The sequence below is a fragment of the Micropterus salmoides genome, unplaced genomic scaffold (genome assembly GCF_014851395.1).
Source record: "Micropterus salmoides isolate LMB-PRFRI ecotype aquatic unplaced genomic scaffold, ASM1485139v1 Ms_hic_scaffold_8, whole genome shotgun sequence".
Classification (NCBI taxonomy): Eukaryota; Metazoa; Chordata; class Actinopteri; order Centrarchiformes; family Centrarchidae; genus Micropterus; species Micropterus salmoides.
Window position 1 is genome coordinate 7312620 of NW_024044570.1, and position 18000 is coordinate 7330619.

Below are 18000 nucleotides of genomic sequence, written 5' to 3' on the forward strand. Positions count from 1 at the left end.
AACCCATGTGGAAACTCCACACTGAAAGGCCGGGCAAACAGGGTTTGAACCCACAACCTTCTTACTGTGAGGCGACAGTGCTAACCACTGCACCACCACAAAAAAAAAAAATATGTATGCATAACTTGCATGAGTGAAAAAATCAAGAATAGACTGGCGAGGAGGGCAAATTATATTTACCTTTCCTCCCTTAGTTCAGCAATCACTTTTATCATGTTTTAATAGTACTGTATTGTCTAACTCAAAGAAAGAGTAACAGATGTTGAGGTTTGCGGCTGTCAAGCAACATGCTTCCTCATTGAGATACATGTCATGTTTCATTTCATGGTAACATTGACTAACATCCCAGCATATGCATGGCATGGATACATGGAACTCCTTTTACTGTACAGAATGAGTATAAATGGAGGTAGCTGCTGTCTCCCTGCAGGTGTATGGGATGGCAGTGTCACTAAGGGGTCTCCTGGGTGAGTGTGTGTGTGGAGCCTTATCAGCGTCTCACTGTAGCTGTCTGTCCGTCCATCCTTTAATTACACTTCACTTCACACTATGACAGCACACTTCAGTGTTGTCATAGCTTCACTGCAGTCTAAATGTCTATGGTCTTCACTGTTCACTCATTGTGCAACACTCCCTCATACCTAAGCAACATAATAGGTTGTTTTACAATGACTGCCAAAACAACGGCCGTTGGAGAAAATAACATGACCATTGGTACCAATGAAAGCCCGTGGTTACACAGGTTAAGTTATATCACGTAACTAATCTTACGTAACCATGGCGACGTAGGCTGCAGCTTGGTTTTGTCGCTGACATCCAGCCATTGTTCACAACTAGCCAGGTTAGCTATTGTTACTCAAGTTGATAAAAGAAATTGCATTGTGTGGTATTTACTCATACTGAACACTGTAGCAACACGTCCACTGACAGCAGCTGGACAGCACTTTGTGTACAAACATTTCTATGAGACACAAATACACAGAAGTGCTAATAAACAGTTTAAACTACAGCTTTCACTAACTGTGAACACAGAGCAGCCATCTTTGCCATCTATTTCCGAGTTTGAACCCATGTCAAATGGAATGCACCCTTACAGGCCTGCGACAGCCACAGATACTGGATTTAAAGAAAAAATCCTAGTAGATTTGATGTATTGATTGCTGCCGGGATGTAAAGAGAATTACAACAAAAATCCTTCTGAAATAATTTGCCAACCCCAGCTTTATAACTTAATTCTTACTTTTTTTCAGTTAAATTACATTTAAAGTCAGAAGTAAGTCCCAAGTCAACCTTAGACTTTGTGTGCCTTTCTGTGTGGAGTTTGCATGTTCTCCCCGTGTCTGCGTGGGTTCTCTCCGGGTGCTCCAGCTTCCTCCCACCATCCAAAGACATGCAGGCTACGTTAATGGGTGACTCTACATTGCCCTTAGGTGTGAATGTGATTGTGAGTGGTTGTTCGTGTCTGTGTGCCATGTCATGGACTGGTGACCTGTCCAGGGTGTACCCCGCCCCCCTCGATGCCAGCTGGGATTGAGTGGATATATATAAAAGACATTTCAACCATAAAATGTGTTCTTGGGTTTAAAAAAACACAGGGAAACCCAAGAACACACTAAGACAGATGCTGGTCCACCCCAAAGACCGCACACCCAAACACAAGAAAAGCAATCTAGTGTATGCAGTCCAATGCAGTGAGGAATGCACAGACCTGTATATTGGGGAGACTAAACAGCCACTACACAAACGCATGGCTCAACACAGAAGGGCCAACTCCTCAGGTCAAGACTCTGCAGTCTACTTACATCTGAAGGACAGAGGACACTCGTTTGAGGACCACCAGGTGCACATTTTAGACAGAGAAGATGGATGGTTTGAAAGAGGTGTCAAGGAAGCATCTACACCAGGGTTTGAGAAGCCGTCATTGAACAGGGGAGGGGGTCTACGCCACCACTTATCCCCCACTTACAATGCTGTCCTTTCATCACTTCCCAGGAAACTCAACAAACGTAACCTATTGGCCTCAGGTGAAGATACCAACGATGGTCGTTCAGTCTTGGCCACAGGTAGTCTTAACGACTGTAACGACAGTCGTCACAGCAACAAGGAACACTAACGAAAACAGCGGTATCGATGACCCGGGCCAACGACCCCACTGAGGTTAAATAGCTGAGTTTCCCTGCCAGTCAGTCAGAACTGAAGAAGTCCTTTGGATGAGGGACGAAACGTCTTCCAGTATCTTCAACCAAGTCCAGTTGCCCTTGATTTTAACCTTCGTTGGATAACTATGACCTGGATGACTGAGAATCTTCATAGACATAAATGGAATAGTCATTAATGAAAGGACTGAAATTCCAAACCAATTTAATAGATTCTTTATCCAATCAACTGAGGAATTGGCTGCCAGTCTTGTATAAAAGGCGTAGACCAAAGTGAGACTGCTGAAGTTTTTAGGCAGTTACGGCAATCTAAGGCCAAGGATTATTTTGGCTTGGATACCGCTTTTATTAAAAAACACAGCTCTCTCCTCTTAATGCCAGATACACATTTCTAATGAATTTCTTCAGCACTGGAAAATGGCTATTATAACTCCAGTCCCTAAGTCTGGAGCATCTGACCAGGTCTCGAATTATAGACCAATTAAGTTTTACCTGCACTCTCAAAGGTTCCCGAAAAAACAGTTTCCAAACAACTTGTTGATTATCTTAAAAGTAATCATCTCCTACACCTCAAAAATTGGGGTTTAGAACACGGCACTCAACAGAGTTATCATTAGACGAGAGTCATTATATGAAGGCAATGAAGTGGGGTAGAATAAAGATTGACGAGAAGGAGATAGATGAGGTACATGAATTCAAAACAAACAACAATTACACCCATTAGATCATTATACTGTATAAACAGGCACAAAAATAATGGAAATCAGTAATCTGTAAGATGGCACCACTGCCTCATTCTACGGAAACATAATATATTGAGTTTTGACAGTTTTGTAAATTTAAATCTTTCATTCAAGTGTGTGAACAACCTTGCACCAGAAATGCTCTGTCAACTAGTAGAGAAACAAAATAGCAGAATACGAACTAGAGGCAGCAAAATGTAAAGCAGCATTTGGTCAGATAATATATAATAATAATAATCCTTATTTGTAGAGCACTTTTCAAAAACAAGTTACAAAGTGCTTTAACAAGTGTAAAGAATAATACAAAAAAACAAGATAAGAGCATGAAAAAATAATATAAAAAGACATAGTTTTCAGGAAGAGGCATACATTTGTGGAATGCTTTACCACCCGAAATTACAATACTGACAGAACTCAAGATTTTTAATATACATTTAAAGCAATGGGTGAAACTGAAACAACTCTGTGACCATTGACTGTACAGGATCCAATACAATACACAAACATAAGGTTGCTTGTGTGTGCATGCACAGACATATGCACACTTCTTATTTTGTGTTCTTGTATTATTAAATATTGTTAAAAATGTTCTATTTCTACTTCTATTTAGGCCCGTATCTTCTTTCAGGATGTATTTATTATATGTATTTAATGGTTGTAACATTTTAAACTCAGGGACAGGGGTTGCAAATTAGTCATGGCTAGAAACCTGTATGCATGGCATCTACTTTGTATTCTTTATAAAGCAATGTTTCATGCATTTCGTCATCTAAACACTAAATGAAATAAAAATAAACAGCTCAGGGTTACAACCGCTCAACTTGGGACACAGTTTTGTCTTTAAATGAAGTCTGTGTGGTAATTCATATAATACAAGGCATGGATTATTACATGAAAATAGGATTATTTTATGCATTTTAAAGCAGTGCTACTTTATTATTTTTATGCATTTTTAAAGGATGCATTGCATGCAGTTTTCCTTCAATTGAGATATGGCTCAGTCCTCATGTGAACAGTGCATCATGTAAGTTATTTTGCCTCTTCTGTTCCTAAGTCATCTTTCTGATGCACTGTTTGACAATTGTGAATGACATTTTGTCTTTTGTCAGTAAAGAGTGACAGGGTAACAAAGCAGTCAAGATCCCTCAGTGTACAATTCATTCACACGGAATGCCAACAGGACAGGCTGTTTTGGGAGAGTAGGTGAAGGTCATATAGGAGTCGCGGCTGCCTCCTGTCCTGTTCAGACACCAGGGATAACGAGGGGGCGATGACTCCATTACCGGCCTTCCCTACTCTCAAGATCTCTTCTGGTTTGGAGCATCACAGCAGGCAGCAGCAAATCGATACGCAAAACACAGGAATCCTGGCAAGACGAATGGACTGGGAACAAGGACGTGAAGTGGGAAATTGATTTTTAAGTCACCCTGTGAAGAATTTGCAAGTGGCATTTAAAACAGAGGGAGATGGAGTGAGAGAGAAGGTGCTCAGTCTCAGCTGGACTCTTGAATGTCTATTACCAGTAACACCATGAGCTTTTGTGCTTTCTTGTCCATTCCTCTCCTCTCTCCTTCTGTCACTTTCTGCAGTTGTTTCTACCTTCAGAGCTGTAGAGTCTGGAGCTGTGGTTGCAAGACACCTACTGCCCCCATGTTCCTGCTCGATACCTGCTGCCATCCATCCATCGTCAACTGCTTATCCCAGCCAATCCCAGCTGACATCGGGCGAAAGGCGGGGCACACCCTGGACAGGTCGCCAATCCATCGCAGGGCCTCGATACCTACTGCTACAATTAGAATTATTAGTCCTATTATTATTATTATTATTATTATTATTGAATCATTATTGGTACTATTGTATAATCTGTACCACTACCACCATTACTATTGCTTGCGTTAACTGTAATTTTAAAAGGGCTGACAATTTTGTCTAGCGTTTTATGTAGGCTACTATTGTTTAGAGTTTCGTATAAGATAAATTCGATTCAATAAAAAAATTGTCTATCAGACAATAGCATTTTTAAACAATATAACCTTTAGGCAAAATTTTTTACCTAATGATAGAGAAATGTTAGTGTAGTTTTGGAATTTACTGTAAAGTTTACAGGCGTATGGTGTCCCATGGAACTCACATTTGAAAGGGTCCTTCATCGTGCAGCAAGTCCAACATCAGTTCTCATTTGGCATGGGAGGGTATTATAACCCACTATCACTCCACACTAATTGGTTTCAGACAGCGCTCAACGTGGCGGTTCCACCACGTGAATGTGCAAATGGAGTGGAAGTAGGTAGGGGAGGGAGTAGCGAGAACTTTCAGAAAGGCCCATAGAGAGAGAGACAGACAATACTAAAACACATCGAGCATGCCACATTCACCCAAAAGGAAAAGCCACATGCGTTGCACTGATAAATTTTGTCTATGCCCACCCACAGTGTGGGCCTCTCCTATGTCCTCTCCTATGTCCACAACTTGTATGTATACAGAACGGTGAGACCGAGCTTTGGGCTCACATAGTGCCTTTTCTTCAGCACTGAGAACAACAGGTCCAGTGAGGCCCACAAGTTAGAGGGCTGCACTTATACTCATAGAATCTGGAGTTACAATGCGTAACCACCATTCTACGTTGTATAGGCTTCGCCCTCTAAGGCTATCGGTATTGAATTAGAGGCGAAGCAGGAGGTCAACGCCTCACTGGGCCATGCGCTACCACCAAGCACAGACCCACCAGACCAGAGCAAACATGATAAACCACCCAGTCCCCCGCAGCATTCGTGGTGGCATACGCGCAACCACGATGGCGCAACATGGGGGAGATTGAACAGCGTGGATGCAGGTCCCGTGGTAGGACGAAGCCCGTGTCCAAGATGCCACACACCGGACGGATGTAGCGGCGTCCCACCCCGCACTGGCCGACTTGCTAGAAGACTTCGGTGGTAGCTGGTGGTCTTCTGCGCTTTAAACAGCTCAGTGCAAAAGAAAAAAGGGAGCCAATGGCCAGGTCTCACCATTGTACTGTATATACAGTATATGAGGACGTAAGAGAGGCGTAGACATATGCATGTGACACTCTCAGGAGTCACGGCAGGGGGGTCATGGCACATTACTATCTAAACCACAATACTGACTGCAACTAACACATATCTTCATTTTGAAATGGGTGACAAATGATTACTGTTATATGATAACTTGTTTAAAACATGTTTTTATTAATTTATGATAATGAGGGTGGCTTTCATGCATCTATATCACGGTCTCTCCTGGCTCTCATTAGCTGATCAATGTCTGGGGTTGTTGCAGTGATGGCAGCATACAAACAGAGGCAGTCACTTACTAACATAGCTAGAAAGGAATACGAAGGAAAGGAAACTTTAATGTTTTGGGAAATATGCAACCAACCCAGCTATTTGACCTGCATGCTTTTTGGGAGCTTGGGAGGCGGAGATGTAACAGAGGCATGCAGATCGACACCATGTGAAGAACCATCTCAAATACAGCTGCTTGATTTACACTGGGCTCATGCTGTTCACATTAGCAATTTTTGCTCAAAGCTGTCTCCACTTTCCTAAGTATGAGTTCCTGTGTGTGTGTGTGTGTGTGTGTGTGTGTGTGTGTGTGTGTGTGTGTGTGTGTGTTTGTGCAAATATGTATACTGTGTGCCTACAAGTGTGTGTGCTGTCATTAAATGGAATCACACAATATGTTTTGCCAATCTTTATTAGTTGTAACCCACAGTGCGACAGTCCATATATTTGCACCATGATCCATAAATATTTCACTATCCACAATACATATGTATTTTCCATTTGTGTTGTGTAAAATAATATTCACAAAAATAGATTGAGAGTGATTTGTACATGTGAAACAGGTTTTACAAAATTTGTGGATCACTTCCTGTAAATTTGTGCGTCACGTTACATTTCCACTTCCCTTTTATTTATTTGTGGAATTTTGTAGGAAAAAAAATGAGTACTGGGCAGCGATTTAATAATTTAATCGCAGTTAACAGCATAATTTTCTGCAAATACTGTAAAACTTTGATTAATAGCCCGGGTTTTTATTTGCTAAAATCACTGAATTGACTGTGCCTTTATTTGGGACAGGCGTCAGTATGGGAGAGGCCTTTAATTCCTCTTTCACAAAATTGAAATAGGCTACTATGAAATAGTTCATTGATTTCAAACAGAATATTACTTGATAAAAATTATCCAATAATATCAAATACACGTCATTCATTTGATCTAGCTCAGACAGACAGCTTATGTGCTTTTATTTTGAAGGCAGCAACGTAATGAAAACCACAACAGGGTGCAGGATGAGAGAAGTGTGGCAGAAGTTAGCAGACAGAGAGAGATCGACTTCACATGACAGGATTCAACAACTTGGTTTCATTCTTATGAAAAGCTGTTTTGATTCTTTTGATCGGTGGACCCTTACAGACTGAAGGAATATAAATAATCAAGGAATGGACACATACGGACTCAACGAGTTTGGGGCTTATTTTGTTAAATGAACTGAACGATTGAATTGTGGAGAATCTAACCGACCTAACGATGTGTTGCATGTCCATACTGACATATTGATTATACGTTTAAACATTAGTGTTTGTATTAATGATCTAAGCAGCTTAGATGCAGCAAAGCAGGCAACCCTGCTGGGTTTAAGAGGTTTTATACATCCAAAAGAACTTCTATAAAAACCAGACCGTTTAATGGAGACCTAATGACACCAGGCCAGTAAACGGGGTAGGCGGCTATTTGGGATTCGGCAATAAATTTAAGTTTTACGGTAATCGCGTAGTTATGCGCAAAACTGAATAATGAATTCTAAAGTAGTGTATTGTGCACTTTAATTTAAATGTACTGCTATATATACAAAAGTGTATTTGCACCCCATTGAAAAGATCCTGGAGCCACCACTGCTTGAAGACATTAGATGAAGAGAAAGGCATGAGATGACAAGTCTTCCTTTGTTCTCTCAAATCCTAATGTTTAACTCAGAAGTTTCTTCTCTTAAAAGTAAAACAGCAGGCAACATGATGTTCACATTTAACTTATTTATTATTAGCAAACTTCTCATGCATGAAACGCTCATAAAGTTTTAATTTTTGTACATTTAACAAAAGTTGGAAAAGAAGGAGCTTGTTAAATATTAATAAAGACAGAGTTCCCTATTTAAAACAATTCAAAGCACCACCACCTCTACATTAAAACACAGACACAAGCACTTATACATACGTGCATGCACACATTTACCTTTTCCACTACATCTCCCACAATCACACATGCACACTTCATTTTCGTTTATCGCACGTAAACCCCATGCCCTGGCAGGATATTTCAGCTTCTCCTTTCCCTGGACCTCATCCATTATCACACACCTACAGGAATACAATCCCAGTTAGTAGTGCTCTTATCCTGGCTCTGTCTGCTCCAAGCTATCTCTACAGGATGGCCCCCAAATGTTGGTCATTTCACACACACACACACACACACACACACACACACACACACGGGATCCTTTTAAGCTGTATGATCAGGTAAAGTAGTGTCACTGCTGGCAACCCCTACCCATTTTTTTATTTCTTTTAATTAATGTCATCTAATTTCCTCCTGTCCATTTTCTCTATGGTGTCAGCATTCTTTAGAAAAATTAGTACGAAGCCCAGTCTCCCTAAGAAATACATTAATCGGCCGATTATGCAGTTCAAAATTTATTTCCACTAACCAATGGTCAGTGCCAGTGAAGGATACAGCTTATGGTGTGCGAAAAGTGAAGACCAAGACCGGAGATGCACACAAGCAATTTTTTGCAAGTCCAAGTCAAGTCTCAAGTTTCTTGTGGTTGTAATGAGGGTTGTTAGTCGAACAATCACCAGCTCTTGCTGGTCAAAATAAGTCATTCAAGTCTGCTTAGAGCACTGCATAAGTATATCTAATGTACTGCATGTATTTTCATCACTCATTTATCTAGCAGCAGACAGTATCAGCATTGATTAGTTGTATGGTATATTATCACTTTTAACAGGCTATAGCAATGCAATATGAAAAAAATAAATCAGACAAGTAAAGTTTCCTTTAATGTATTTTAAAAACAGTTAAGAGCAAAACCGCCTCTCAAACCCAGTGTAATGGTATGGATATGTCTGATGTGCCGAATGTCATTCCCTTCCCTCATTATCATGCGTAACCTTATGCATCTGGTGTGCGCAACAACACAATGGCAAGCGCACCTGCTGCTGCTGCTGCTGTGTCATTTGTCACAATATATGGCTATAATAACTTCACACAAGGCCCAAACAAATATAATGTCTGTGGTATCATGTGGTGTCCGAACGATAATGCTGCGATGATGTGTTGAGAAGAAATCCGCTTGACACTGTTCTTGATTATAAAAGTTTATTACATCAAAGAATTCAGCATCAATTACAAGCTCTGCAGCAGCTTGGAGAGTGACCCAGCCCGATAACCACTCTGTCTCTCTGTACATCGAACACAGCTTATATAGGACATGTTTAGGTCTCTGCTAAAAACCATATAAGGGCACAGTGCTGTAGAATAAGTGTAACCATCTGTTAGACACCACTTCCCCTAACACTGTGTCTCTCTCCAGCTCTGGGTCAGGGGTCAAATTCTATAGGAGGGTTCACTCTTGGTTCACCCATCAATCATTACTTCCCCTTAAGGGTTCACTGTTCCTTTCACCAGCTGCAGAGCATTATATTAAACTGTAATGTCAAAAGCATATGTTATACACCACATATTCCCCCCTACGAGACTTAATTGAGTCTCGAAAAACAAAAAGAGAGAATTTCTCCAACACACACTTCTAGCATATTATTTTTAACAACATATCAACTTTATGGAGTGTGAGAACGAAAAACCTGTCCGGCAGCCTTCATTCCAAATTCCCTCCAAGACAATCTAGACAGGAAAATTTTCTCACGGCCCCTCTGCCTTAGGCGGCCACGCATGGTACTCCAGTCCAATTAATGAACGACATCTTTATCAGTCAATACAGAAATACGGTTAAGCCAATACATGTGAAAACCTCAGGAAATTAAACAAATCAAAACATGTCCGAATTCAGGCTGGTCAACCCATCGGACCCTCCAACGGACCTTTCCCTGCCTAGACCCTATATCCCTAAGCATCAAGAAAAAGAAAAAACCTGAGGTCCCCAAATATTAACTCCCTAAGTGAAAGTACAAGTCTTTACACAGTTAACACAAAAAGAATATAATTGTTAATTAAGTATTATTCATTCACATATGTATTCATATCTATATCAAAGTAGACATAGGAAGGTATTCCACTGCAGCTCCTCAGCAGTGTCGATGCAATCCAGACGTTTCCACACCGTCCTTGTCCAGAGTCCATTCATACTGTCCTTGTTTGAGTATTTAAATCCCCATCTGTAAATCCCCATATACTCTGGAAGAAAAGAAAACACCAACCAGTATCTGTTGCAAATAACACATGAAAATTAAAACCTCAATGTATGAAAATACAAAGTAACATTAAAATGGATATCTTTCCATCATTACTTCATCTGGTTCCCCTTCATCATCTCCATCTAAATCAGCCGTAGTTAACAAAGGCATCTGAGTGTTCTCCCCAGGCATTACCACTCCAACCCATCTCAATATCATAGCTTTCGCAAAAGTCAATAGCACCGTACAAAAGCAAAACATCAAACACAGCGCTACAAAGGCTGCTACCAAAATCTGAACCACCTCTGCTCCCACTGGTCCTAACTGATTTTGTAGCCAAGTATTTGCTACCATCCAGCTCCCTCAGATTGACCAAACGCATCCCTTATACTCTTTAATGCATCTATAACACTAGTGATATTATCAGAACTATCTGGGATCAAAGTATAACAACCGTCTCCCGTCAAGTTCATAGCCACACACAAACCTCCTTGTTTGGCTAAAATATAGTCAAGAGCCATGTCATGTTTCAACAATGTCAGTCTGTGACTTCTTTGAGTATTTGACAGACGATTAAACCCTCGTATAGTTTCATTTGCAAAACCCCATTAATTTTTTCACACACCCCTTGACTTTGTGGGTGATAAACTGCTCCAAGACGTTGTTTAGTTCCCAATTTTTGCAAAATCAATTTCACTGTTTTATCCACAAACTTTTTCCCATTATCTTATGATATTCGATCTGGAAGTCCCCACCTGCTTATGACCTCTCTACACAAAAACTTGGCAACCGACTGAGCGTCTTTCCGCTTGGTTGGACAGGCCTCCGGCCATCGTGAAAATCTATCCACAACCACTAGCATGTATCTTTTCCCTTCAACTGGTTTTATCATATCGACAAAGTCAACAACTAACTCACGCATAAGACCCCTTGGGGTGGGAATGTAACCAGGAGGAACAGTCATACCCCTGCGGACATTATTTTTCAGACAGATTGTACACCTGCCTATGACATAATCAATCTTTCAAGCAAATATGGTGCCCAAAAACCATACTCCTTTGTGATTTTTCTCCTAACCTCCCCCCTGGCAACATGAGCTAACCCATGTGCTTCCTGAATCATCAAACCTAACAGGTCCAGAGGTGCTACTATCAGTCCCTCATGATTTCTCCAAAGACCCGTAGAATCCTTAACAGCACCTCGGTCCAGCCACAACTGTTTATCAATCATAGAAGCAGCTTCCTGCATCAAAATCACTTCCTTAAGCGTAATTCTGTCTTCCAAGTCCACCCCATGAGTGACCAGAAAAACCTTACCCAATTTGTCAGCTCCTGTGACAGCTTTTGCAGCTTCATCAGCAGCTTTGTTCCCTTGTGTCACTCTTGACGCATCTGTTTTATGAGCTGCACACTTAGCTATCGCTATCTCTTTAGGCCTCATCATAGCATGCAACAGTTTTATTATTTGTGCGTGATGTTGTATCGGAGAACCATCCGTTCTCTTAAACCCCCGACCTTTCCACACTGCTCCAAACAAATGACATACATTATGTGCATATGCCGAATCAGTATATATTGTCACTCGCTGCCCGTCAGCTAACAAACACGCTTCTGTTAGCCCCACAAGTTCTGCAAGCTGTGCAGACGCAGGCTGTGGTATTACTTCAGCTTTTTCAACAACAAATCCCGTTCCTTGAGCTTTTACTACTGCATAGCCAGCACACAATTTCTCTCCCACACGATAACAAGACCCATCAGTCCAATACTCCAGGTCTGCCTCACGTAGTGGAAGGGCTTGCAAGTCTGATCTAAGCCTTGAGTATTTCTCTGCCTCTTGAACACCATCATGTGGCTCACCATCCTCTGACGTTGGCAAATTCTCAGCTGGATTTACCGTATCACACCTTACCAGGGTGACATCCTCCTGCTCTAAGAGCCTATGATAGTCTCTAAGCCTTGGCATAGTCAATGTGTATTTTCCATAGTTCAGGAGATTCCTGAGACTATGATGGGTAAGAATTGTCACTGGGTAACCCCTCGTAACAGATGATGCTTTGTCATACATTAAATAAACTCCAACCATTGCTCTGTAGCACAGTGGTAGCCCTAATTCCACTTCTGAATATGCAGTCGAATAATAGGAAATAGGTTGAGGATTCGACCCTGTACCCGTCGGCTGACAAAGGACTGCACATGCATATTTACCTCCAGTGAACTAGACACATACAACAAGAAATTCTTAGAGTAATCTGGTAGTGTGAGCGCTGGCGCCTCCTGTAACCTCTGTTTGATTGTTTCAAATGCCACAAGGCCTTCCTGTGTCCAGGACAGATTGCTGTGAAGTTGAGCGTTCCCAGTATCCTTAACCATAGCTCTCAAAGGTCCCGTCAAACTAGAATAATCCTCAACCCATGCTGAAGAATAACCAGCAATACCAAGAAACGTCAACATTCTCTGACAGTTCTGGGCTTTGGAGCCTCCAATAGCCTCCAATTGACAATCAGAAATGCTTCTGTGTCCATGCGTTATTGTCTGACCCAAATATACAACCTTCTCCTGGCAATATTGCAACTTCTTTTGTGAGGCCTTATGCCCCTTTTCTGCCAATATTTGTAGCAATTTAATTGAGTCTTTGTGACATGTTTCTTCATCTTGTGAACAGATCATAATATCGTCGACATATTGAATCACAGTACTCTGCAATATCTGATCTATCCCTACCAAATCGTCTTTCAATACTTTGTTAAAATATGAGGACTGTGTTTAAATCCTGTGGCAATCTCTCATACTCATAAAACTGTCCTTATATGTGAATCCAAATAAACCCTGACTCTCTACACTAAGAGGAACACTAAAAAATGCACCACACAAATCTAACACCGTGAAATGTGTTGCATCAGGAGGGATTTGGGCTAACAAAGTATGTGGATCCGGAACTTCTGCTGGAAAATCAGTTACCACTTCATTTACTGCTCTCAAATCATGAACCATACGATAAGTCTCATCAGGTTTCTTCACAGGCAACAAAGGCGTGTTACTCTGAGGATTTGTTGTCTTCTTCAAAACACCTGCTTTCAAAAGTCCCTCAATTTGTGGTTCGATTCCTTGAATTGCTTCATCCTTCAATGGATACTGATACTTCCAAGGAGGTCTAGCTCCTGGTCGAAGTTCTACTTTCACTGGTTGGGCTGATTTCACAAGTCCAATATCGGTACTGTGTTGAGACCACAAACATTCTGGAACTTCTCGCAACATCTCCTCTTTCATAGAATCCGAGTCCATCTTGGCACTACAATAGATTCATGTGTCATCCGTACAGCTTGTGGCTGTCCCTGTCCTTTAGCTGAAATCATGATTTTACAAATCGCTGATCTGTACTCCTCCAAATTGCCAAATTCTCTTTCATCGGTACAAAAACAGCTTCCTCTGCTTCTGTCATCATTTCCCCTATGTGTTTCTGCTCATAGTCTTCAGAAACCAACAAAGTCACATGTGGCACACTCTTCTCAATTTTGAATTCTTTCTCCAATAATCATCAGTGTTTACCTTCATAGCTGCTCCTTGTGGTCCCAAAATTATGCAACTTGAGCTTAGTTGAATTCCCTTTGGTTGATGAGCCAACCATTCCTCTGGGTTTGATTGGGCAGCATTCTTGAAATACTTGAGCGTACAATGGAATGGATATTCTGGAAGTTTCGCATCTGGCATGTTTGCCACAATGAATTTCTCCCATATCTTAGCCGGCTCCAAGAAATCTGCACTGAGATTTCCAATCCAAATACTGCAGAGGACTCCATCTCTGTTGTCATCAATAGTTGGTGGACCATTTCTTTTGGCACTTCTATCAGACAGCCATCTGGTGTACATTTTATTGTGCAGTTCAATCTACACAAAGCATCTCTTCCCAGTAAGCAATAGGTGTATGTTCTGATACCAATATGGGTATTGTAGTTTTCTGATTTTTATAGCAGAGCTCAATTGGTTCCGTGAGAGGAATCAGCTGCTTCACTCCCTCAAACCCGATTGTCCGAATCAGTTGATTGGACATAGGAAGATGTGTAGCATCTTCAGGCCGAACACAGGTGAAAGCCGCTCCGCTATCCGCCATTACTTCCAATGGTCGGTTATTTACTTTCACCTCAATTGTTGGATCTCTTTCCGGCCCTGATGCTACCAGCTGACACCCCCCTTTCGGATTTTCTGGGCACCTCTAGAATCCTGGCTCCGGGCCCCTGTGAGGGTTCACCAGTCCTCCAAGCGACCTTGACTGGCCCCTGAATCCTCCTCTGAAATTTCCTCCTCTGAAATTTCCTCCTCTGAAATTTCCTCCTGAGCTATTGCACTCACGGGCAAAGTGACCAACCTGTCCACAATTGTAACACACTTCTGGAGATTGCTGAAAGTATGGATTAAATCCTCTCTTCTTGAGCTTCCTCGTCCTCTTCCTCTCCAGTTCTGCATCTGTCCATAAACTGGCTGTGGATATGAAACAACTGGGACCACTAGTGGTGGTTGGGGCAATTGCGGTTGTTCCTGGCTTGACTGAAGCTGTGGTGGTGATTGTTGCTTTGGTAAACACTGCTCCTGCATAACCAAAGCCTGTTTCTTCTCCTTCTTCTTATTTTCCACCAGTTGTATTTGATTGAGTTTCCTGAGAGTCACTTGGTCCTGTTCTTTCTGATCATGTTCCTTTTTCCTATATAGATCCACTTGATGGGCTATATGATCTGTATAGACTCCTATTGCCATGCTTCCAAGTCCAACCACCTCTGCCAGTTTGCTCCTTACTGGTGGGGGCAACCCCATCTGTAGTTTAGCTCGCAAAATTGACCGCTCCATTTGACTCGCCTCTGGATCATTTCCTGTGATATTTCTCCACACCTGATGAGCTCTCGACACATAGGCTCTCGGATTCTCTTCTTTTCCCAATGAATCAATCAAGATATTGTCAGGATGCACATTTGTGGGAAACGTGTCTTTCAGTGCTCTCCACAGTCGATTCCTACTTGCAGCGAACAACTCCGGATCATTTACAGCAGTCCCCACATATCGATTAAGTCCCGCTCTCTGAAAAATCTCTTCCATACCTGGAATCCCCAGGAGATTAGCAAAAAGTCTCTTAATATCTCCTATGGCAGTTTGTGTTCCTACCGTAATTTCTTCCAACTTCGAGATCCAAGGATGTGCTCCATCTTGAAGAATAGGCAACTTCTCAAGTATATCTGACATATCGGTATTCTGCAAAGGCTTATACTCCAGATTCTGTCCTCGGATTATCACTGGCAGCATCTTCTTACTTGTGCTCCCTTTCCTTGGGCGTAATGCATACTTCTTCTCCAATTTTTGAGACCCTTTTTTCCTCAATTTCTCCCTCTGTATTGTCAGCTTCTCGAGATGTTCTTCCAATTCTCTTATTTCTTCTGGATAAGTCGACTTCTCCAAGCATGATATGCATCGATCCATGTCTTTTTCTATTTCTTCAGTAGTCATTGGAGGATAAAATCCTCTTGAACATGAAGCACCTTTAATCTCCCACTCTTCATCGCTGTCTCCATCTTCACTTTCATCGGAGATCTGATCTCCTGTATCCTTCTTCTTCCAACTTTCATCACCCCTTCTTTCCGCTCTGGCCAGCCTCCGTCTGATCACAGGATCATATCCACCCATGATCTCTTCTACATCACTCTGTTCATCATCATCTTCCATTCTCCTAAGCCTCGCTCTACCCTTAGTTTCCCAAACGTGTCATTTTCTTCTTACTTTTGGAGCTTGGAGTCATCTTTATAGTTGTTTCTGCTTGTCCTCTCTCTATGATCGTTCATCTTCATCTCTGATGCAATAACCACCCTCCTGAATGATCACTGGAAGCTGAGGATAGACATCCTTAAACTCCGCTTCCTCCTCGTATGGTGGAGGTCTCTTTGCTGAATCCGTATGTGAGAAGGGTTTGTTGACTTCTGCCATTAATTTTTCTGTTATCTTTGCCTCTTTTGCCATTTTCTCCACACCACTGTCCCTTTTCTCTTGCGTCTCTTTCATCAGTTTTTGACCTTCATGTTCGAACAACTTAAGAACACCCAGCTCTCTTCGTCTCTTCTCTTTACGTCGTTCCCCTTTTTTCCCCTTGTTTTGATCCGACTTATATGTGGACACAAGTACTTGCATTATTTTAAGTACACCTGGGTTAAGAGTCCCTTCCACAGGCCATGGTTGTTCAATATTAGGCCAACGCTTATGCCATTTTTCAGATAACTTTACAATACCATCAACTAGAGGATTATTTTTTTGCACTACATCAACCGGAGTAGTTACTTTCAACGTTTTAATGTCCTTTTTCCGCATAGTGACAACTTTTTATATTTCTTTATTGTAAATTATTTTCCTTATTACTTATTTGTTTATTTTTCTTTTAATTCTACTTAATTGTTGATAGGTGGCAATCTTACCACATCCGCTAACGGAAAATCAAGGGAATTTGTCAACTCCAGAGCAATCACAAAAATCTTGTTATCCAGCAATCACACGGCCAACTCCTACCTAATAAGCACCCTCTCACCTTAGTTTTGTCCCAAAAGCTCAATACCACTCAATTCCCAACACAACTTGACTTCAAACGACCCCTGCACAAAAACTCCCATATGTAATATTCAAATACAGTAACTGATCAGTCCGTTGCCAAGTCTCCCCTTAGATAGTCATAACATGAAATATGGCAGGCATACACAAATAGACTCTCTGTGTTACAAATGTGTCTATAATATCCTGAAAGGAAACAAACTAAATGTGTATCAGCCGTAATAATTATAAATGAGTATAGACACATATGCACAGGTGTTTGTAAAGAGTTTGTGGATTGCACAATACTGGCCAGACTGGATCCGGGGCTGCTTTGCTGTGGCGCGCTGGACGGCACCCCCTCTCTCTCCTTCTCTCTCTCTCTCTCCTTCTTGTCTCTCAGATCACAGGAGAACAAAAAAAAAAAAGGCAAACAACACTTTAGTCCTTTTATGTACTCACAAGGTTATTTTCCCCCCAAAATAAGAGTGTCACCTCTCTGAGTAATCATAATCTATTTTCCCTAACTTTTTAACATATCTACGTTCACATGCAAGCTAAGGAATTTCGGTGTCATTTACACTGGGGATGCTGGGGACACTACTCTTCACTCCTATTTAAAGCTTACTCTATTAACAGCCGTTCTTCAATACCAATGAAAATGCCTTTTAAAATGTATTTACACACATAAAAAACCCCAAATGAAAAGTAAGTAAAATATAGAAAAACAAATGCACTTCCCAAAAAAGTAACTTAGGCTAAGAAAAAACCCCACTGCTGCTTCTGAAATGACCCAAACCATACAGCAGCATTAATCAATAACTTTAACAAATTTCAAAACACAGTTTTCCCCTTGATCAAATTCCCTTCTCTATTTCTTTATTCATATATATGTTTTCTTGAATCCTAGCATTATTGTCCTCTGCATAGTCTCACACACACACTAGGCTTCTCCTATTTCTCACACACACAACCGAGACACAGCAGGGCAGCTCTCCACACACACACACACACATAGCTATCCAGTCAACAAGAATGCATTTCTTCACACTGTTTATAAAGCATGCTTCCGCCGCACCTTTTTCCTTTATTATTTTCCTTCCTAAATTTATGCTACC

General features: G+C 41.3%; 2 protein-coding genes across 2 annotated transcripts in view; one reads left to right on the top strand and one right to left on the bottom strand.

The window, feature by feature from the left end:
- LOC119893728 (E3 ubiquitin/ISG15 ligase TRIM25-like) overlaps positions 1-4179 on the bottom strand; it is an 11498-nt gene extending 7319 nt beyond the window's left edge. The window contains exon 1 of the mRNA XM_038706058.1: positions 4078-4179. Within this exon, the coding sequence (XP_038561986.1) occupies positions 4078-4179 (102 nt within the window). The remainder of the gene's footprint in view (positions 1-4077) is intronic.
- Positions 4180-5317: 1138 nt separating this feature from the next.
- LOC119893733 (kinesin-like protein KIF21A) overlaps positions 5318-18000 on the top strand; it is a 42667-nt gene continuing 29984 nt past the window's right edge. The window contains exons 1-2 of the mRNA XM_038706067.1: positions 5318-5386; positions 5531-5740. Coding sequence (XP_038561995.1) covers positions 5318-5386; positions 5531-5740 — 279 coding nt within the window. The remainder of the gene's footprint in view (positions 5387-5530; positions 5741-18000) is intronic.